The 22,903-nt window shown below is 47.0% G+C and overlaps 2 protein-coding genes across 2 annotated transcripts in view; one reads left to right on the top strand and one right to left on the bottom strand.

Moving 5' to 3' along the window:
• The first annotated feature begins 3,172 nt into the window (after window positions 1–3,172).
• LOC146338991 (uncharacterized) lies at window positions 3,173–13,306 on the top strand. Its single transcript, XM_084813261.1, has 2 exons — window positions 3,173–4,041; window positions 9,645–13,306. Exons 1-2 carry the CDS (start codon window positions 3,544–3,546, stop codon window positions 11,112–11,114), a joined length of 1,968 nt encoding a protein of 655 aa, XP_084669387.1. The 5' UTR covers window positions 3,173–3,543; the 3' UTR covers window positions 11,115–13,306.
• A 590-nt stretch (window positions 13,307–13,896) lies between these two features.
• Window positions 13,897–22,903, bottom strand: part of TK2 (thymidine kinase 2) — a 31,681-nt gene continuing 22,674 nt past the window's right edge. The window contains exons 8-10 of the mRNA XM_084813262.1: window positions 22,220–22,299; window positions 20,024–20,104; window positions 13,897–18,858 (exon numbers count right to left, since the gene is read on the bottom strand). Coding sequence (XP_084669388.1) covers window positions 18,760–18,858; window positions 20,024–20,104; window positions 22,220–22,299 — 260 coding nt within the window. The 3' untranslated portion in view covers window positions 13,897–18,759. The remainder of the gene's footprint in view (window positions 18,859–20,023; window positions 20,105–22,219; window positions 22,300–22,903) is intronic.

The following is a 22,903-nucleotide window of genomic DNA, read 5'->3' as shown; positions in this document are numbered from 1 at the left end:
AGTTCATCTTCAGTTGGATAGCAGGCAACCTGACCTGTGTGGCCAGCATTGCATTAGCATCCTATAACCTTGGCTCATTCCCAGCCATCTTGGCCAACAGTTAGTATAGTGGAAACACTGGTTACCAGCTGTTTTCCAGGCCAAATTCAAGGTGTTGGTTTTGACCTTTAAAACCCTATATAGTTCCAGCCCAGCCTATCTTAAGTAGTGCCTCCAGCAATACCAGACAGGCCGCTTAACAAGATCAGCCCTGGATGGCCTTCTCTCTGTCCCATCAGCCAGGACAGCTAGACTTGTGAGGACGAGGGAGAGGGCCTTCTCTTTGGTGGCCCGCACTCTGTGGAACTCCCTCCCTAGAGAACTCCGCCATGCCCCCTCTTTAATGAGCTTCCGCCACGCGTTAAAAACATTGTTGTTCAGGTAGGCATTTGGGATGGGTTAGGGTATTTTTAAGAAATATGATGTTTTTAATGTAGAATTTTATTGTTTTAAACTGTTTTTATTATTGTACATCGCCCAGAGTGGCTGGGTGACCAGCCAGATGGGCGATTAATAAATTAAATAAACAAACAAATAAATAAATAAATAAATACGTGGAAGACCACTGTTATCTTGAGGAGTTAGTGGTGCACCAGTTCTCCTGTCCATGTCCAGAGTGCCATTTGGGCCTGTTTACAGAGCTGGGCAGCTATGCTAGTCCCCAGGGCTAATGCTGTTAATGCTGTAACACTTTGAGGCTGGTAGCAGAGGAGGCAGGTGGCTCCGATGTCAGTGGGGCGGTAAATCCGCTCCAGGTTTCAGTCCAAACCAGTCAGAACTCTAAAGGAGCTATCCAAGGTGCAAAGAGTTCTGACTGGGTTGGGCTGAAACCCGGAGTGGATTTACCGCCCCACTGGCATCGGAGCCACCAGTCTCCACTGGCTGGTAGATAAGCCTTTGGCAAGATTTCAAGTTTAAGGCATGTGTTGTGAGCCAGAGTAGCTGCGATGAGAGCTGTCTGATGTGGGCTGGCTGCCTGCCAGCTGTGGAGCCTGGGGTTTTTCCAGCCTGTAACATACTTGAGGCTTGAAAAAATAGTCTGGAGAAATAGTCTGCTAGGGGTCTATGGATCTTCGAGAGATGGTTTCAGAAAGAGAAAGAGGATGACCAGGGAGAATTTCAGCACAGGCTGATCCGGAATGTGCTGCATAGCCAGGCCTTATAGAGTCCGCCCATTGCTGGTTAAGGGGCGTAAGCTTATCATTTTGCCTTGAAATAAATTGCTGCAATGATCATCTTTTGCACTGTTTACTTGCTTCTTTCTAACCCCCCCCCCCAACACACACACACACACTTTTCCTTCACCTATTAGTGTGTTCATTGTATTCTGAATCCTAAAAAGAACCATTTGCTGTTCGGCAGAACATTCGGCAAAACCGTTGGGGTGATAGCAGTTATAGTACAACAGCATCTGGGAACCCAATGTTAGCAATTGCTGATATATATCAACAGATATCTCATTTTTCAAGTGTGGTTACTTATAGAGGCAAAACAGCACCGTCCACGTACAAAGCAGAGGTACGTGCAGGAGCAGGAGGCTCAAGGGAACCCCAACATTTCCAGAAAAAAAGAACCCCAAAAGTGCATGCTTGGTGGTCACAGAATGCTGACTGTCTCATAGAATCATAGAACAGTAGGGTTGGAAGGGGCCTACAAGGCCATCCAGTCCAACCCCCTGCTCAATGCAGGAATCCAGGTCAGATTCCTGTTGGGTATTGAGGGGTATTGGGGGAGGGGGTGGAATGGTGTGTCCTGGAAAAGAGCTTGGCTGGCTTCCTGAACTTTATACCTGTGGAGGCTGGTGGCTCCGATTTCGGAGGGGCTGTGAATCCCTTCTGGGTGTCAGTCAGAAACAGCCAGAACTCTGAAGGAGCTATCCAATGTGCTGAGGCTATTTGGGGGATAGGGTTCAGCACCCTTGGATAGCTTCTTTAGGGATCTGGCTGGTTCTGACTGACACCCAGAAGGGATTTACAGCCCCACTGAAATCGGAGCCACCAGCCTCCACTGCTTTACACTGCAGCATTGTGTTGCACGGCCTTACTTGGATTTTTAAAATTATTATTATTACAATTACTATCTGCAAGAACATTTATAACAGCAGGCCCATTAAAGGGGGGGGAATGTGTGCGGGTGCTTTTGTGAGTGATCGGGATTAGGACCAAAGTTCAGCGGTATTGTATACCAAGGGTCCTGCCACACCTTGAAGATTAACGCATTTATTATGGCATAAAAGCTTTTGTGGACCAGAGCCCATTTCACAAACGCTTATGCCGTAATAAATGTGTTCATCTTCCAAGGTGCCACAAGACTCTTTGTTGTTTTTGCTGCAACCTACTAACACAGCTATCCCCTCTGGAAATTGTTGCAATGGAAGGATTACGTAACGCCCCAGAGTCACCTTTCCCACAGCCTGGTGCCCTCTGGATACTCTGGACTGCATCTCCCATTATCCCCAGCCAGCAAGCCATTGGCCCTCCTGACCTGCCTTTTTAACACCTTGCCAGGAGAAGGGATCTGGGGATCTCGAAAGCTTGCACACACACAAAACCTGTGATCTTCCAGTTGGCGTAGGGCACAATTCTATGCATGTTTAGACAGAAGAAGAGATCTGGGATCTCCAAAGCTTGCACACACATGCACTAGGCTGCAGTCTTAAGGGTGCCGTCCTATGCATGCTTGAAGAGAAAAGAAAGTCCTGCAACTCCCAGCATGTCCCAGCCAGCGTGCTTTTGAGGCCCCCAGATCTCTTTTGCCTAAACATGCGTAGGATTGCGCCTATGTTGCTGTAATGCCTTTATTAAGGGCACAATCCTGCACATGTTCAGTCAGGAAAAAGTCCTACAGTTTCCAGCATTCCCCAGCCAGCGTGGCTGGCTGGGCAATGCTGAGAATTAGGACTTTTTTTCTCTCTAAACATGCATAGGATTACACCCTTAACTTTATATATAGTTTTGCCCTAGTGGTGATGCTAATAGGCGTAGCAGCCATGCTGGCTGGGGAATGCTGGGAGTTGCAGGACTTTTTTCCGCCTAAACATGCCTGGGGTTGCGCCCTACGCCAACCAAAAGATCACACATTCCGTCTTTTTGTCAATTTGTTTATTTTTTATTTATTTATTTCATTTCTATACCGCCCAATAGCCGAAGCTCTCTGTACGCAGGATTGCGCCTTTAATAAAGGTATTCCAGCGACACGGATTTGGGCGTTTTTCTTTTTGCTCCACGCGGCTCGTCTTCGCTTTTGCATCAGTCAAGCGGCCCCCAAGCCGAACAAGGGTCGCGAGGCGAACCCATCGGAATCCGCACCTCCCCCAGGACCCCCCCCCCCGGCTCGCAGCCTCGCGCCCGGGATCAGCCCCCACCTCCCCCGGCCTCCCACTTTCGCTTTGGCGCGCCGCCGCTTCCGCGCTTCCCGGCTCTGGGCGAGGACCGAGCCTTTTGGTCGCCTTGAGTGACAGCCGGCGCGGCCAGCGAGACGGCGGGCGGATCCCCCGGCGGGCCAATGAGGGAGGCGGCCAGGGGCAGCCCGAGAGATCCGCGGCGGCGGGGAAGTTCCACACGCGGCGGAGCGCGCACGGCGCTCGGGCCAGTTCCCGGTTCGCTCTGGTGGAGAGGCGCGGGGCGCGCGCCAGCCCGCGGGTGCCACAGAGCTGCGGGGCGGCGGCGCGAGATGCGGAGCCCGGCGGCGGCGACAGCCCTGCGCGAGGCGCAGCTGGGCTACCTCGCTTTCTACCGCGCCCGCTGGGCGGAAGGGAAACTTTCGGTCTGCAACGAAGCGGCGGTGAAGAGCCCGGCCAGGCGCCTCCTGGCCTCGGACGCCGGCTGGCCCGACGGCTGGGGCAGGTTCGACGTCCACGGCATCGCCCAGAGCTGCCTGGCCATGAAAGGCGAGCGGGGCGAGGTCGTTTTCCGCAAGCTGGTCAAAGCCTTCGAGTTCCTGGAGCTGATCTGCGTCAACCTCTTCCTCTCGCCTTGGAGGAGGGAGATCAGGTCGCTGAAGGTAGGTCGGCGGAGGTGAGGGCGCTGTGATGTGTGATCACGGCTGGATCCTGCCCTTGCCCCTCTTGCGAAGAGCCCAAGGCGGTTCACACGACCCTGCTCCTCTCCTTTCTGCCCTCACAACAACCCTGTGAGGTCGGTTAGGCTGAGAGTCACTGACTGAGCCAGTCACCCAGCGAGCTTCATGGCCTAGTGGAAATTAGAACACGAAATATAATTTTGCCCCCACCACCTCCCTTTGACAACCTCACTTCACCACCCAGCCCAAATGGGAGCTCCTTTCAATATGTTTCAACTTTTAGGGTTTCAGTTTCCAGAGGGGAAGGCATCCACCTTAGTCCGCTGGAGCAGAAGCAATAAAGAGTCTTGGGGGACCTTAAAGCTGCCTTCCCCAACCTGGTGCTTTCCAGATGTGTTGGACTACAACTCCCATTTGGCTGGGGCATGCATTCCAACCTATCTGGAGGGCACCATGCTGTGGAGGCTGCCTTCAAGACTAAAGACACAATCCTATGCATGGTTAGACAGAGAAAGGCCTACAACTCCCAGCATCCCCCAGCCAGTCATGGAGTTTGGGGCTTTTTTTCTTGCTAAACATGCATAGGATTATGGCCTAGCACATTTATTCTGCAGTAAGCTTTCATGGACACTGTATGTGGATGCATCAGATGAAGTGGACAGCATCCACGGAAACTTATGGCAGAGTAAGACGGTTAAGTCTTTCAGATACCACAAGACTCTATGTCGTTTTAGAATTCATGATCTACATGAACAGGTTGAAAACTTATGGGGAGGAATTTCAGAGTTCAGAACTGGTTGGAATGAGACTTGTGAACTTGTGTCATGCCAAATTGGCCACTCAAGGTAGAGAACTTGAGGTTAGAATCGTTAATGGTGGAACTGAAGGAGGCCTTGGAGGTCATGTAGTCTAACACACACCCTGCACTTAATGCAAGGTTATTGCAACTTATAGCATCCCTGACCGATAACCCTCCAGCCTCTGGTTAAATACCACCTCCAGCCAAGGGAGCCCACCATCTCCTGAGGCAGACTGTTCTACTGTGCCGAAGTCAGGAAGGACACACGCAGGTCCAGTTTATTTATTTATTATTACATTTATATCCTACCTTTTCCCCACTTGCATGGAATCCAAGGTGGCGCACGTGGTCCTCCTCCTCTCCATTTTATCCTCTCAACGACCCTGTGAGGTAGGTTAGGCTGAGAGTCAGTGACTGGCCCACTGAGTCGACCATTGAGCTTCATGGCCGAGTGGGGAATAGAACCCAGGTCTCCCAAGTCCCAGTCCAACACTCTGATCACTACACCACACCCGTTCTTCCAGATGTAAGGTCCAAGTGATATTTACTTCCCAGGAAAGTGCGTTAGGGTTGCTTCCATGGGCACGTCCCCACCCTGCCTTGTCATATCATCCCACAACAGTTCTGGTGAGTCTACTTGCCCCTTCCTTGGGGATGGGTTTCTCTGTCTTTCTCAGGGAATTCTACCATGTCATGAGCTGTCTTACATCTCTGTATCATCATATTAGGTGACTCATACTCTTAGGTTCCACTTATTCGAGTGGAACTATGTTGCAAATCTCCCTGTCTTTGAAAAGATTCCATTAACTCTGAAAGAGGTAAATTTAGGAACTGAACCGTGGAGCCACAGAGAACCATGATATCATTGGTGACTAGTTCCGTAAGTCAGATTTATTCCTCGGTTGCAAAATGAAAGGTTTGCTTTCAAGCACTATTTTTGATGTCTAAAAAACATCTTGCAGGAGCACATTATACTTCAAAAAAACACACAACATTTTATCGACAGTATCATTTAACACAAAAGAACCAATACAAATTCCAAAAGTAGGGGAATCTTAACATGATCAGTTAATAACCATGCTTTCTCAATCCAATACTTCTCTTACTTTTTTCCAATCAAACTCACATTATAATCAATTATAGCTGTTAAACTTCTAAGGCCTCTTTCCCTATATTCCAGTAATTTGTCTCCAGTACTGAATAAATTTGCCCAATTGAGCTAAAGGGTCTTTTTGTAACATGACCCTTTGAAGCGAGCTTCCTCTAGTCAGGGCAATGCTGATGAAGGTGGTATTCCTTCGCATGGTAGTACTGGGATTCATGACATCAGTATTGTAAATAAGCCCACAAACGTTCCTAGCCTGCCCCCCCCAAAAAAAATCTGACATGGTGGGGGTTGTCAGAGGAGGGACAAAGAATTGCATTTCTACGCTAGGTGCAGATGTGGTGGCTTCATATCTCTAGCAGCCCACTTGGTTTCCCTGCTTAGCCTGCATGCAATTCCGGATCGCCCATGGCTACCAGGCAGGTTTTAAATACAAGGTTTCACTACCCTAGGATGGCCCTCCATGCAACCAGAGCTCATAAACGTTACAGCAGGGGAGGCTGGTTGCTCTGATGTCAGTGGGGCAGTGAATCCTCTCCGGGCTTCGCACCTTGGAGAGCTCCTTTAGAGTTCTGACTGAAACCCATAGCAGATTCACCGCCCCACTGACATTGGAGCCACCGGCTTCCTCTGCATTCCAGTGAAGCGGTGGAGAAGTCTCCCGCAGAACCCTGTGCACAGCAGCATCCCTGGGGAAAGTGTATTCAAAGTGCTCAAAGCGTGTCGGAAAAGGTAGGGGGAGCCCTAATGAGATCCTGAGGCCCCTTCCCCAGTCTCTCATTCAATTTAGTCACATCGTGCCCCTCCTTTCCCTCACCCCTGCCTTCTAAAGACAGTGGCTAAGGGGGGCCATTGCAAAATTAAGGTGGCTGAGCCATCTCTGAGCCCCCAGGAATTCTTGTACAGCCTAATGGAGCCATTGGCTTTAATGGTGCCATCAGCGTAGGACTTTGGGGCAGATGTCTAGAGCCCCGCTTAGCAGAATGAGCTAGAGGGCCCCCAAGCACAGCATGACTGGTTTACCACATTTTGAAGTCAACGAAGGAATATCAACCTCTGTAAAGAGGGCAAGGGTTGCAAGGCCACGGAAGTCCGAAGTCTAAGGTTGGCGCTCTGCCCCACTGCTGCCTTTGTTTAAACTAAACAACATTGGCTTAACTGTGCTCCCGCCCTGGTCTCGCAGAAGTCCAGCGAGCTGAAGCTGGAGTCGTTGGATAGAAAGGAACTGTGCTATGACTCGCCCGTCTCTTGGATTAGACATTTTATTTCTGTAAGCTGCCTTTCTCAGAATTTGAGAGAGATCCTCATCCACTCTAAATTGGTACGTGACCAAAGTCCATATTTCTTGAACTGTCTGTTCTCTCACAAAGTTACTTGCCCCAAAGGCCATATTTTGCAATCTAACTAAGGGTACAATCCCATGCATGTTTTCATTTATTATTACATTTATATCCTGCCTTTTTTTCCTCCAAGGAACCCAAGGCGGCTTACATTATCCTCATCCTCCTCTCCATTTTATCCTCACAACAACAACCCTGTGAGGTGGGGTGGGCTGAGAGTCTGTGACTGGCCCAAAGTCACCCAGTGAGCTTCCATGGCCGAGTGGGGACTAGAACCCAGCTCTCCCGACTCTCAGTCCAGCACTCTAGCCACTACACCACACTGGCATGTTTAGACAGAAAGAAGTCCTACAGTTCCCATGCTGGCTGGGGCATGCTGGGAGTTGCAGGACTTTTTTCTGTCTAAACATGCATGGGATTGCACCATAAATAAACATATTCCATATTATTTGCCTCTTTTATAATTAATTTTCTTCTACTCAGTGTGAAGGGACTGGCACTGCAGCTCCATGCCCTAACAATAAGGGCTAGAATCTTTTTTTAGAGTTCTGGAAATTCTCAGGGCACTGTTATCTGAATTCTTAACCAGATCCCAAATTCTGCATTTGCAGACTTTGATCGTTATAGCCCAGAGCTTCATATCATTTGAGAATAAACTGGAACCTCTGATTGAATTTTTGCCTAAGGTTGAAGCTTCTCACTGAAACTTTGGGGAGTGCATAGCACAGAGATGGTAATGGGGGGGATGTTAATGAATGGACATGATCATCAGTACATATGCAAAGCAAACATATGAGAGAGGGGTGCCTGAGAGTGTGTTTGGCAAGCAGAACATGGACCTATGGCCTGATTGGAGTCCACCAGGAGAAGAGCCTTCAGTGTGGTGGCCCCCTTTCTTTGGAACTCCGTGCTCCTGGAGGTCAGACAGGCACCAACACTGTGGTGCTTCCAGCACCTCCTGAAAGAGTTCTTTTCCAGGAAGCAATCCTTAAATGATCAGCCACGATTTTTACTAGTATTTGGTTTTTAAAAGAACACTTTTAATGCTTCAGTTCTTTTTATCATTTTACCTTTTATGTTCACCGCTCTGGAATCTGTTTTAGATGTGGAGCGGTATACAAATATTGTAAATAAATAAACTCATGGAGCACATCTGGTTCCTGTGGGCCGTACCAGTGCTGCAGCATCTGAACCATCAGTGCTCATGAAGACCATAGGATTGCACTTATGAAGCATATCTGGCTGCTCATGGAGCATGTCGATGCTCATGGGGACCACAGGATTTCACCCATGCCTCATGGCACACATCTCGTTCCTGCGGGCTGAATCAATGCGGCTGCTGTGGCTGGTATCAGTGCTGCAGCACCATCCCACTGTGGTCAACACAGGTCCATATATAGCTGACGGAAGTGGACAGCTGCACTGTGGACAGAACAGGATGTGCAGTTTGCACCACAATCTTCCCACGGCCAGAACCTTGCTTTTCCAGTGCTTCACGCTGAGTGCAACAATATCCCATTCAGAAGTGCAGGAAGCCCCTCTGTGGTTATGGGATGGCCCTGCTTTCCTCAAGCTGCTGACTTCCAAATGCTTTGGACCACAACTCCCATTGGCCCTGGCTATCGGCCGTGCTGGCCGGGACTGATGGAAGTTCTAGTCTAAAACATCTGGAGGGCCCCAAATTGGGGAAGGCTGAGTTAGAGTGTCAGACTAGGACTTTGAGATGAGTGTGGAACCTGTGCATTCGCAAACCGTTTCAATGTCCCACATCCTCTTTGATCCACTGAACCATGCTGGCTAAAACTTACTGTGAATTTATTAGCAAGGAAAATGATGTAAATTCACAAAAAGCCACGCTCCCTTTCCCGTAGGCCCACCCACCTGTGGAACGTGGCCCCTGAGACCCTTCCACGATTGGAATGCAGCTCTCGGGCCCAAAATGCACCATGCTGGATATAGCTTGCCATAATTTTTAAAGACATTAAACAAAGACTTCATTTTGCTGGGCTCCTGTTCTACAACAGGCATTCTGCAGGCCACCTTTAGTCCACCAAGCTTCCAGTCCAGATAATCAAGAAGTGGGAAGGCCCCAAGTGGGAAAACACAAGGGAAGAAGTATTGAACCCCACAGATAACAAATATTAATCCTTCTTTAGGAGCAATCTTGGGCACAACCGACTTGAGTCCTTGGTCTGTTGTAAAAAGATTCTTGGAGACCAAACTCTCAAATTGATTTTGCCCCTGCAGAAGGGTTCCAACCCATAATTCCACTGACTGACATGGTGCTAGGTTTTCCCCATCCTTCCATTTCCTGATTGTCCCTTTTTTCCCTCTTCCCCAGACTTTTACAGGAAACTTTGTCTACTACGTACAGTCCGTTCTCCCAGAAGGGGTCGTGCAAAGACTGCTGGAGGAAATGGGCTACGTTGCAACCACTGCCACGGAGTTTTCGCTGGTGAGGAAGCTAAATGAGGAGGAAGCCGAGCAAGCAGCCTTTGAAATATTCCTCGCAAGGATCGAATGCGAAGACCTTCTCGACATTGCAGAGGATGTAAGGGACAGCGATTTGGGGGATATCCTACAGAAGAGAGCCCAAAAGCATTGGCGTCCCAAAGGCAACCTAGATAGGAAGCCCCAACCTTCCCAGAGAAAGGAATATGAGCTTATCAGAGGAAGGAATGAGAGGCCAGGATATTTCAGTCCTCGGCAGACAGACTTGACCCCCAGCAAATCGGCCTTTGAAGAAGCTGAAAGCACGGAGCTCAGAAGTGAGCTCGGCCTCCAATGCATCCCAGAGGAGCCTCTGACTTCCGCTTCCGAATTTGCTCACGAGCAAAACCTGAGCCAAGGAAGCCAAGCCGGTGGGTCGACAAGCTCCTGCGTCAAAAGCTCCGACAGCGAGGATTTTTTGATGAAATACAGTGACATTGTCATTGGGCAAAAGCCTCTCCACTTTGCAGATCTCTCTCCAAAGGTGTCGGACGATGCGGCTCGAACCACGGGACTCACAGGGACGAGGCTGGGGCCACCGACAACTGGGCCGCAGCCTTTAGCTCTTCTGTCCCCCGATGCAAGTGGCCCTCAAGCCTTAGCCATCCTGAACGATGCTGCTTTAGAAAGCCCAGCCCCTTACGGCTTTGGAAGCCAAGCATCTTCCAGAGAGGCAATTGAAAACAAGATCTGCGATGCCATGCGGTGCCTGAATATTCATGGATCAGATCCAATGGACCAGCCCCAAGAACTGAAAGGGGGCATCATGCAACACAACAATCATCTCACCGGGTGCAGCTTCTTGAGCAAAGAGAGAACTGGTGACTTATCCTCGAATGAGAAGCTAAAGATCAAGAAAGATTGTGTAGAGAAGCTCGTGTATCCTGTAGAGGAAACTACACAACCGGAGTCAACGGGCAGCAAGAGAGACGCCCAAGAATTTGATCCTTCTAGGATGAAACTTGCAGATCTACCTGGTGGCACTCGGGAGGGCTTCAACATTGACCTCTATTCGTCAGATCTGTTCTGCAATATCACTGGCTGCGAGTGTCCCGCTGTTGGGTCCAATTACAACAGACTTCTAGCAGGCCTTCCAGGCACATGTGAAGCTGGGGAGTACTTTAGGCATGGTGGAGAGCCAGCCAGCTCAACCCGCACCATCCCTCCAGAGGTTCAGTATCACAGTGGCATTCCAGCAAGCATTCCATGCACGGGAGAAGGATGCCCTCTCCATGCTTCGTTTACAGACTTTGACACTTGTGTTGTACCAGTGAATGAAACTAGCCCAGAGGGTTATGTCATTATAAACAAAGAGGACTAAGAAACGAGTCCAATACAGCCTTCTGCATCCATACCCCGAGCAATTCCTCGAGGGACCAGGAGATGCAAATGGGGAATGGGGAGCCTAGTGCCCAGCAACTGTGCCTCTCCTTCCTTCAACTTTCTTCCATAGCCATCACTTGCTCTCAGTGGAGGTGAGAGGAAAGCAGGAAAGGACAGATTGGATGTATTGGTGGTGTGGCTATGCATTGACACCCCTGCCCTCTCCCATCCCCCTGAACAGCTCCAGTTCATCTCTGTTAGATGTGTCCTCTGTCTTGTGCAAGGGTTGCCCGCAGGGTGGGATGCCAGATGGAAGATACACCAGTGAGGGGCATCAGTGGCCTGCCCCAACCTGCCACCTTTCAGATGTGTTGGCCTATGGGGATGATGGGAGTTATAGTCCAACCCATCTGGAGGGTGCCAAGTTGGGGAAGGCTGGGCTACAGAAAGTGGAGGGGAGAAGGGTGCAGGCATTCCTTCCTTTTGTAGATCTATGTGCTACAGCAGAGGCCCTAAAATGGTCTTCCCCCAAGCTGCTGCCCTCCAGCTGTTTTGGACTTCAACTCCCATCAGCCCCAGCCAATGGTCAGGAAGTCTGGGAGTTCTAATCCAAAACATCTGAATGATGCTAGGTTGGCGAAGGCAGGCCTAAAACATGTCCAGGAGAAAGGGAGACCCAAACTAGGAAGGGATGTGAATAAGAAATGCTTTACTGCATTTTACTTATTTTTTTCCTTTCCTCTTCCATTCCTGGCCTATTTGTAAGCAGAGATAAATTAAGCATACGTTGTAAGACTTGGGGTAGTATCCAATGTTAGTCCTACATAGAGTAAACCCATTGAAATGAATGGGTCACTGTGAATGTTAGTCACAACTAACTTAAGTCCCGTTCGTTTAAATGGGCCTACTCTGTAGGACTAACATTGAATACTACCCTTTGGGTTGTAAAAATATTGATACTTTTGGCTTGGCTTGCCCCGGTGTTCCGTAAGTCACCTACGGGTATCTTCATATATACCATATCATTGATTTTATATGTATTCATGCCCTTCAGGGGCCTTTGGTGGCTGTAGCTTTTTGTTGCTTCCTTCTCTTTCTAAGCTATACTCTTAACATAATGAGCCAGTTTGCATGATCTCAGTGTGGTTAAGAAGCCATGGTGGATTAACTCTGCCGCTCGCACCAGCCAGATTTCCCAAATTACCCTTGCTTGCGTGGCTTCCCGTGTCATCCAAACCCAAGTGGCATGGCTTGTTTGAGGGGGCAGCTGCTACCCCCGCCCCAGCAAGCTATGCTGCCCGGGTTCGAACGACACAGCAAGCCACGCCAGTGAGAATATGCAGCAGGGAAAATAAGCCACCGTGGCTTGTCAACCACGCTGTGATTGTGCGAACTGGCCCGATAGGTCTGAACAAACCTACTATGCAAAATATATAATAGGCCTCTTCTGTGTTGAGCCTGTTGGTGAGTTCCTTTATCCATTCCATGGCTGTTCAGGTCATTTCAGAAAATTTCCTTAGAAGTGTAGTTTTCTTATGATAACCAAAAACATCAGTAATCATACAGCCAAAATCTATGCACGTTTACACAGATGCGAAAACCAGTATGTTCAATAGGACTTACTCTCAGATATATGTGAATAGGCTTATGTTAGTGTGAGTCACATTTTAAACATCTGTCATACTCATCCTTTGGGATGCAGTGCTTTTTCACACTCATTTATCCTGGTTATTGCCCTGATAACACAATTACTGAAGGGTATTTTGTGCTTCTGAGCCCAGTAAGGCAGGGGGTGGGAAAACTGTGGCCCTCTTGGTGTTAGACTTCAACTCTCATCAGCCTCAGCCAGCATAGCAAATGGGCAGGGATCATGGAAGTTGTAGTCCACCAACATCTGGGAGGGCACAGGTTCCCCTCTTGCAATGAAGAATCCTATGAAAATCAGTTGGAATCTGCAAAGTGGAAAGCTTTCCATTTCACCCCCACCTCATGCTGCCCCAAGCTGTTGTAAAAAAATTACATTTCAAGCAGGAGACAGATCATTTATAAGCACAACGGGCAGCCTGTTTAGAAAGGTTGCCAGCATTTTTGAACAAGATGGCCTTCATGGTAGAATAAAGAATTCTGTGCTAAAATATTTCTGCGTCAGCTTGAAGAAGTTAACTTTTCTGGAATAAAAGTGTGCAAAAAGAGGAAATGTCCTTGCATTGACTTTGTATACATTACACCATGACGCTTTCCTCCCCAAACTATAAGGCTAACAAAGCACGATGACATAAAGGGGATAGGAAACTACAGGTTTCTGGAGCCAAAAGTGTACAAATTAAATGTGATACTAAGAGGGTGACGAAAGGGGGATGTCTCAGAAGGCAGCAGAACAGAACGGGGAATTTGTGTACAGGTTTTGTAGCCCCCAGCGGGGCCTACCACGAGCATTTTTTCTCTTGCCAGCCCACTGCTCTGAGCCTCTGGCACCAGGTGGCTGAGTCTAGCTCTTTCAGTTTCCCACAATGCTTCGGGTACAGAGCCACTCTGGAGTATTGTGGGAAATTAAAATTGCAGTCCTCAGACAGTGAATGCTGCTGGCAGCTAAGCCCACTGAGACCAACCAAGGAAGCCTCCTAAATGCACTTTATTTAGGGTCGAACCTGGAACTGGCCCAGTCCACAGTCCATAACCCAGGGAAACTAGAACACATGGAGTTCTATTTGCTTCAGTGCCATAAATAGGAGATGTGAATAGCTAGAGATTTATTTTATTTATTTATTATTTATTTATTTCATTTCTATACCGCCCAATAGCCGAAGCTCTCTGGGCGGTTCACAAAAATTAAAACCAAACAACACACAATAAAACAATTTAAAATATATAAAACATTAAAACCACAATATAACAATACAACCACAATATAACAATACAAATGCTTCACTTACAACCGATTATCATTTCATGATCACAGTACTCCATCCCAGATCCAACAGGCGACACGTAGCAGGCTTTGCAGGTGCAGCGAACACAGACACACCTCTACGTTGCAGTTGAACTGGTTGGGTGCAACTCACTCTAGCGCCCGCAAGGCACACAAGAGCTAGATTGCAGCATTCGTCTGGGAGTTCCAGCTACTAAGTAAGCGAGTGTTGTACATCTTCAAATGTTTGAAGGGCTGTCACAGATGGTGCAAATTTACTCTGTTGCCCCAGAGTAGCCTTCCCCAAACCTGTCCTCCAGATATTTTGGACTTCAACTCCCATCAGCCCCAGCCATCATGGCCAAGGTCAGGAATCCTGGGAGTTGTTGTCCAAAACATCCGGAAGACACCAGGTTGGGAAAGGCTTCTCCAGAGGGTAAGATCCAAACCAGCGGGCTCAAATTACAAGGAAGGATTTTGACTAAACTTTAGGAAGAACTTGTTAATGGTACCATCCTGACAGTCCCACATTTCTGTTCAACAGTGGAACAGACTGCCTCAAGTGATGGATGGACTCGCCTTTGCTAGTGGGCTTTTAAGCAGAACCTGGACAACCATGTAGTGGGGATGTTTTAGCAGATTTTCTCCATTAGCAAGGGAATGGACTAAATGACAACTGGTATCCTTTCCAACTCCATGATTGTATGCATGTATGAACTAAGCCTTAGGACTATGTCCTGAATGACATTTTTCTTACACAAGTGTAAGGGGTGGAGAACATGTGTATAGTCATGTGTGACACACACACCCTCCAAATTCTATTTTGCTGTGATTAGGGATGTGTGAGAAATTATTTTCCATTCATTTTTGAATAGTTTTACCCAGTTTGCACTTTCCGGACCAAAACACAGACTCTGACACAATCTGTGGTCAAAGTCCGTGCATTTCCGAACTTGCAATGTAATTCACGGATCACAACAAATGTGTTCGGCAGCATGCATACATTTGAAAAATGTACACAAATACACTTTAATCAATGGGAGAAGAATGTGTGTGTTTCAAAGATGCACCCAATTGATGCATACATCTGGAAAAATATGAATTAAAAAAGGTTGGAACTGAGTCAGAATGAGCTTTAAGATGCAATTCGGAAAACTTTGGAAAGCTTGACTTTTGCAGATTCGTACATCCCTAGCTGTGATTATACGTATTTGAAAGAAGCTGCGTCCTTTAAAAAAAAAAATCCTGGGTGTGACCACATTGTTTCTGGGCTAACTTGACATAGGTCAGGACGTTTGGCAATACTGTTAAATTAACTGATTATAAGGTCATGAGATATGAATTTGGATTTGTATCCTGCTTTATCCCAGCTCAGTGTGGGCAGAGTATATTTGAATGAAATCCTGAGAATGCTTCCTCTAGAGGGGTGTTTTTCCTTGCCAATATATTTTAAATGTTAAATTTTAAAGAGAAACATAAATCTCTTATACATCTGAAATCATACTGTTTCAATGAGAAATTAAAGCAGTTTTAAAACTGCTCCATTTAATCTAAAAAAGTATTCAAGAGAATGAGCCACAGGATGTCTTTAAGCAGCACCAGCAATTTAATAAAGTAATACGGGAAGGAATGTTAAAATGCCTTTGAGATCTTCTGTCTCCTCTGATCTTTTCCTCCCACCCTGCAGAACTGCAGTTTTATTACATAACAAGAGTTGCTTTCCACAAACAATTCTGAACAGTACATTATACTCTTAATATAGCCACCAGTTAAAAAATTCATCTTTAAAAAGTCAAGCAACATCTATCACGACTATTCCGTTTCAATAAAACAGAAGTGTCTCCCAACGGGAAACATGTTCTGTACTAAAATTGTTTAAACTTGCACCCACATTCATATACACAGTCATTTTGTGATTAAAATATGTATGGGCCACTGATCCAACATGCCTATTGGTTTAAATCTGGCTCATGATGGCACCATAGATAAAGTGTTTAACTCATGGAAAGAACCAGTTCCAAATAGATTGCTTTCATCTCATTGGCTGTGGGGGCGGGGGGGGGACCCATGGAATGCAAAGGGGCTTTAAGATTTAAATCCTATATACTCAAACTCATTTACATGTGACATCTTTATAGAACTCAACCACAGTGCCACTCATGATTTAGTAGAGTTCTGCAAATAAAATCTTTGATGTTGCAAGCACTGCTGAAATTCCACTCGAAGTGCTAGTGGGATTTACTATTCATCTCTTTGTCTCAATCAAGCTAAAATTGACAACATGGGCTTCTCCCTCCTCCATCCCACTCAGCTGCCAAAGTACTCTTTCTCCAGCTGGAGAAAACGCCAAAGCATTATCACAACTCTCTCAGGCTTTTAAAGCTGGGGAGAAGAAAAATAAATCCTACAGTGATGTCACAGCTTTGAGTGCTGTTTTTCTGCTCCTTCTAACACCATCAGATGGGCAAGGAATTGAGCTCAGGAGGGTGAGGATGTGGCAGGCTTTGCAAAAAATACTGCAAGGTTCCTATGGAGTTAATCTAGACATCCTGTTAGCCCACAATTAGTACTAGACAGGAAAGGAGAGGTGAACAAGCTCATCCAGCGCTCCCAATCATCACGGCATGTCTTGGCTATTGAGCCCTACAATATATAAGAAACAGGCCACAATTACTGCGGTTTCTCTGGAAACTGCAACTGATGTGAATTACGGTGTAGAGAAATTCTCTAGCTGAAGGTCTCAACTCACACATTGCCCAGGTTCGAACAACCCTCGCATAACCCTGGAACAGACAACGGATTGTGAGAGGTTTGCTTAAGCCTCACATAACCCACGCTCACTGGGTTTGCACAACACAACAACTCCGAGCAGGGGTTGCATATTCCAAATGGGAGCACAGGCTGCAGCCACACCATAAGTTCTTAACCTACAGCGGGCTGTTGAGTAGTGCAAACGAGCCCAATGAGTTGCACTATTATTGTTACTAACAAGGGGGGCAGCAAAATGTTGCAGTTATCCTCCTTTCTAAAAGGTGTGCTCCTGTTCAGGCTTCCAGCCAGCTACTCCTTTAAAGTAGGACATTCCTCTCCTCCTTCTTTTCCAAATGTCACTCCACATTCCATAGCTACTGAGCATGCTTGGACCGTTTTTTTTAGGGGAGTTGTCACCTTAGGGTTTTTTTTCAATGAACTTTTGCAAGCATTTGGCTTCCCCAAATGGCTTTTGGCTTTCCCCATTTGGCACGCGGACCACTCCCTCTCGTTTCTCAGTAGCCTTGTTTTGACTACAAACCTGCTGTCACTGACCAGCCAAGTTTGCTATTAGGAGGAGTGATTTCAATTTTATCCCATCCATCCTCCAAGGAGTTCAGGGCAGTGTGAGTAGTTCTCCATTTTAGCCTTACAGTCACAACCACCTTGTGAAATAGGGTTAGGCTGAGAAATAGTGACAGGCCCAAAGTCCCCCACTGAGTTTCATGCCTGCATGGAGATTTGAATCCAGGACTCCCAGGTTTTAGACAGACACTCTAACTACTATACCACACTGTTTCTGTAACTAAACAGTGCAGCCATAGAAATGCACCATGGCAATCCTGTGGATGACAGTAATGTCTTAGTAAGGATTTAACAGATGCCCTAGAGCGTTAACTCATCAGAACTGGAAAAAAGTAACCACTGTTGTTGCATGATTGCTCTCCCTGTTTTCTGTAATTTTACAACCTTGGTTCTCAAAGAGCAGCACAAATTTTTAATTGCAAAAAATCTCATACATCTAAAACCACTTATCTATTTGCACTACATCTGGCTGAGGGTTTTTCTTCTCAACTCCTACCATTTCTTTCAACAGATCCTTTTTTGACAGGCAGTACAGTTCAGGAAAGCCTGTCTTAGTCAACAGTGTATGAACCTGCTAAATAGTATAAAACAGCATTTTAGAATAATAGAGGCAATTGGTGTATAACTACAAAAGTTGAAGAAAAAACAGCAATTTTAACATTTCTCATTCAACAGAAAAGGTACTTTAAAAATGAAAAAAAAAGAAAAGGCCCTGAATACTACAGCCTATAAAAGATGTAAGCGATATTCAGAAAAAAGGATGTGCTCACTCTGTTTTTTTCTTGGGTTCCCCCCACCCCATCCTGATGTTGCCCATCAGACAAGCCTCCATGCTGTTCTTTCAAAATGCCCCAGGTTCACAAAGCGGTTTGGGTGCTGAGTGAAAAAACCTGTCTGAAGTACAAATCAAGGGGGAGGTAGTAGAAAATAGCTCATGCCAGGAAGCTTCATTTCCCTGTTTTAGAAACGTCTGACACTTAATCTTCAAACTGCTTGTGGGGAGGAGAGTTTCAAGAATGGGGGGAGGGGGGGACTTAGGATAGGAGAGGGCTGTTCCTTCTGAATAGGAAACCCTGAGATTCAGAGGTGCAGGCAGGGAGCCAGTTTTTCCCTGGTGTAGGCCACAATCCAAAGAGCCTCTTGAACTGTGCACACAGCAGGCCATTTCAGTTCTTCTTCAACAGCAGCTTTTCAATGACAACACAAGCCATTCTGGAAACTCCCTCAAGTTTCAAAACCTGCCAGTCAAGCTGTGCACAGGGATGCTGCTGGGGCAGACATCAGAAGCCCACTGAGCATGCAAGGTATGCCGGGCATCTCCTTCTCTCTCTTTGGCGGCAAAAAACTTAGAACCAGTTTCTACAAATGATAAACAGTACATGACAGGGTGAATCTATTTCTACAGAAAATGCTGCATGTTGCAGAGGGTCAATATCCGGTGCTGGTTTTCTTCATATTTTCCCATCATAGCCTGTAGGTCATAGTCAGCTGGAAGCACCTGAAAAACAAGGGAGCAAACATTAAAATGTGTCTCTGAAAAGGCTGTGAGCAATTACATTGAACATGTAGTTGTATTAGTACAATGGTTTTAAAGATGTAAAAAGGTATGTGGCGTTCCAGCCTATTTACCAGTGAGAATATCTTTTCTATAACACCTTTCCCAAAGCAGGCAACACTTTCCTCCCCCCCCCCCCCCACACACACACACACATTGTAAGGCTGCCACCAGGACTTTTACCTCAGGTCCAACATCTGCGATGTGAGGACGCACCAGCTTTTTATTCTGACATATATTGTTCTCTTTATAGGTTTACCATTTGGTAGCCAATAGCCATAGGTGTGGGATTTTGAAAAGCAGAGAAATATTCCTTAATTACAGAATTAAGATGTTAAACAGTAAATAACCAGTTTACTCTCCTCCTGCATATAAATCATCGAGTTACAGTAATGTTACTTTAAAACCTAGTCTGACACTCCTTACTCCACCACACTGGCCACCTTTGCACATCATTTTAAGTCAGGAATCCCCGCTTAATAAACCACGATGAGAATAAGCAGTGCATGCTAGCACACTTAGCCCATTTGTTCCTGCTTCACTCCTCCCTTCATAAGAGCAGGGAAACAAACCAGGAAGGGATAGCTTCATGGGATATCCGAAACCAGGCTTACGGTGAAATGTGTCCAAACAAGCCAAGATACATATGCCATCAATAAACCCTGGTTTACAGCTGGCTTACAAATCCTGGCTTATTTGGGTACACTGAGCCATGATCCCAGGTTTGGATGTCAGACGAAGCTATCACCTCCTGATTTCTTTACCTGCCTTTTGGTTTAAAGCAAAGTACAAATGTGGCAGGTGGCTCTCATTTTATACGGTGATTCACCAAGTCTCTTTTAATGCCCTCTACTGGAATGTCACCTCATATCTGGAGGGGCAACACATGGTTTAAACAACAGCTGTGTCCACTATGACATTGTTGAAAAGTCCTCCTTCCTTCTAGAGATTCAAGCAAAAACCGGAGAAACTCTGCAAGTTCGTCTGAGCTGATCTGGGATGGGGTGCTGGAAATAAAGCCAAAGGGAGGGAGGGGCACTTCTTGCTACAAATATCAATAAAAATGCACACAGGGCTTTAAAACAAAATCATGAATATATATACTTACAAGCACTGGAGAAGGAACTTTAAACAGTGTTTGTTTAATGAGCCAATCTTCATAGAGCTGATGAATAGCTTCTAAATATTCCTATCCAAAAAAGAGGTGCGGGGGTGGATGGGGGGGGAGAGAGATGTTTGTGTTTGTTTGTTTGTTTGTTTGTTTCAGCAGACACAAAACTTGTAAGATGTAGATGTAGTTTGATCAATGAATACTGGAAGAATTCAATTCATACCCATTCGTGTAATCGAGATGCAAAATGCAAAGCAGTTGAAAGTGATGCCCAAGACTCCCATTCGATTTGATTAGCGCTTCGTAAAAATGTAAGAAGAGCCCTGGTGGATCAGGCCCAAGGCCTATCTAGTCCAGCATCCTGCTGGTACTGGAGGCAGCACATAGTCATCAGGGCTAGTAGCCCTGGGTGCTACTAACCTGGGTTCTGATATAATGCGAGAGGGAGACGTTTTTCCACTTTCTATGCACCTTTATCATGCCACCTGCATACTCACTTTTTTCCTAGACTAAAAAGCCCCAAACACTGTAACCTGGCTTCATAGGGGAGTTGCTCCAGCCCCCTGATCTTTTTGGGTGCCCTTTTCTGCAACTTTTTCAGCTCTACAAGTTCTTTTTAAGAATGGAGATAATTAAAAATGCTGGGGGGGAATCTTTCCCCTCTTCTTCCTCCTCCTCCCCCATTGCCTTTACCTGCTCTCTTTTGTTACTTTTCCCTGATATCCAGTTGGGCTCTACAAGAGGAAGGGAGAGAAATGGGTGTTCTGTTTTTCCCTACATCAGCCTACTCCAACCTGGTGTCCTCCAGATATGATGGACTACACAGAGCTGATGAATAGCTCGATGATGAACAGCATGGTGTGAAGGAACTGGATAGGGAGACATTTTTCTCCTTCTCTCATAATACTAGAACCCAATGGGCTCATCCCATGAAGCTGATTGGTGGGAGATTCAGGAAAGAGGAAAGGAAGTCCTTCTTCACACAGCACAGAGTTAAACTATGGAATTCGCCACCACAAGATATAGTGATAGCCACCAATTTGGATGGCTTTAAAAGGGGGTTAGACAAATTCCTGGAGGAGAAGGCTATCAATGGCTACTAGTCTTGGTGGCTATGTGCTACCTCCAGTACCAGAGGCAATAAGTACACCAGTTGGTGGGGAACATGGGCAGGAGGGTGCTGTTGCACTCATGTCCTACTTGTGACATGGGCAGCTGTTTGACCCTGCGTGAACAGAATGCTGAACTAGATGGACCCTTGGTCTGATCCAGCAGGGCTCTTCTTAGGTTCTTATGATTACAACTCCCATCATCCCCAGCCAGGCTGGGGATAATGGGAGCTCTGGTCCAACACATCTAGAAGGCACCCGGTTGAAAAAGGCTGCCCTATATTCTTTAAAGGTTATGACTGAGCTGTTACTGCTATATTTCCTGTGTGACATCCAGCGTATGAGTACGGTAACAACTGTGCCTGCCACGTCTCAAAAGCTGATGGGATGGGGGCCTTGGGGTAGGGGATGGGGTAGCAAAGGGGATCGTTCTGCACGTTCTTACTACATTGAAGAAGTATGAGTCATTTATGTCATACAAATGCTCCTTTTGGTTTAAGGGGTAACATTCCAAATGCTGTTGCCAACAGGTGATGATCATGCAGGCCAAATTAATGTGTGATATATTTCATATGACAAGCTGTCTCTCATCTGCTGCCCCGTCAAGCCCTCGGAACCCAAATTTCCAACTGCTGTGTTTTAGCAGCAACCTGTTGTGTCCGAAGGTAAGAAAAGAGAATTCAATGGCCCCAGCCCAACATCATACGGCTTCCCCTGCTGTCCATGTGTTTGCCAAGGCGCGAAGCCTTCCGCACAAGCTGGGACGGATCCAGCTCGTGTCGAGGTCTGTGCACATAGAGCTTCCACCTGCATATGCCCATGCCTGGCCTCGGAGAAGGGGGTGCCATGCATTGGGGGACGCCGCACAGACACTGGGGTGATTAACATGTGAAGGGGACTAGTGACAGTGGGCCTTTTAGCTCTGAACTTGCTTCCTCCTGCACAGAGGATGCACCACACACACTTGCTGGCATCAGACCTCCTTTCCTCTCTCTTTCCACCCAGTCACGTCCTTCTACAATCAGCTTTTAAGGCCCATGGGGGGAACCCACTCCAAAATGCCAGAAGTCGACTTCCTCCTTACCACAGGAATGACCTTCTCTTCTTCCCTGCACCTCCTTTTCAGTCTCTCGTAACATATCTCAGGAGAGGTCTGTAGGTAAACTGCCATTTAAAAAAAAAAAAAACTTATTAACCGTCATCAGTCTTCCAGCCCTGTTCGTGAAGGCTCGGAGAGGAATTACTTTTACAGCTCGCTGCTCCTTACCTGAGCAGATCCGGAACCTCAGTAACAAATCTAGGTATTTCACACTGACAGAGCAACAACGCTATGTAGAAATGTGTGTAAGGGAGCAATCCTGTGGCCCCTAGAGTCTGGAGGGCTATAGGATAGAACTCCCTGCCCATGCCTCCGCAGCTGGCACAGAGAGAACCTCCCCAGCTGCTTCTCCGAGGCTGCAAAGGCGAACTCAGAGAGGGGGGAAAGGGAAGATGTGGGTGGGTGGGGAGGGGGCAGAGGAGGCCGGCTTATGCCGTACCTCCAGGCCTCCCCAGCCTCCTTTTCTCCTGCTCCAGAGCCGAAATACAGAGCAAGAGGAGCGCAGAAGCAAAGATCGCCTCTGCTGTTCCTCCTGCTCTGCGTTGGATGGCTGAGTCTGGAGGCTTACAACCATCCCAACAGGACTGCGCCCTCAGTGAGCCTGGATGCCATCGCTGGGGGGCGGGGAGCACTTCATCATCCGTCTGTGCACTGTGTCTCTGCTCCAAA

Source organism: Heloderma suspectum, chromosome 8 (genome assembly GCF_057233095.1).
Source record: "Heloderma suspectum isolate Gila_16-S chromosome 8, 16-S_ref, whole genome shotgun sequence".
NCBI lineage: Eukaryota > Metazoa > Chordata > Lepidosauria > Squamata > Helodermatidae > Heloderma > Heloderma suspectum.
This window is presented reverse-complemented; position numbering and strand designations above follow the sequence as displayed.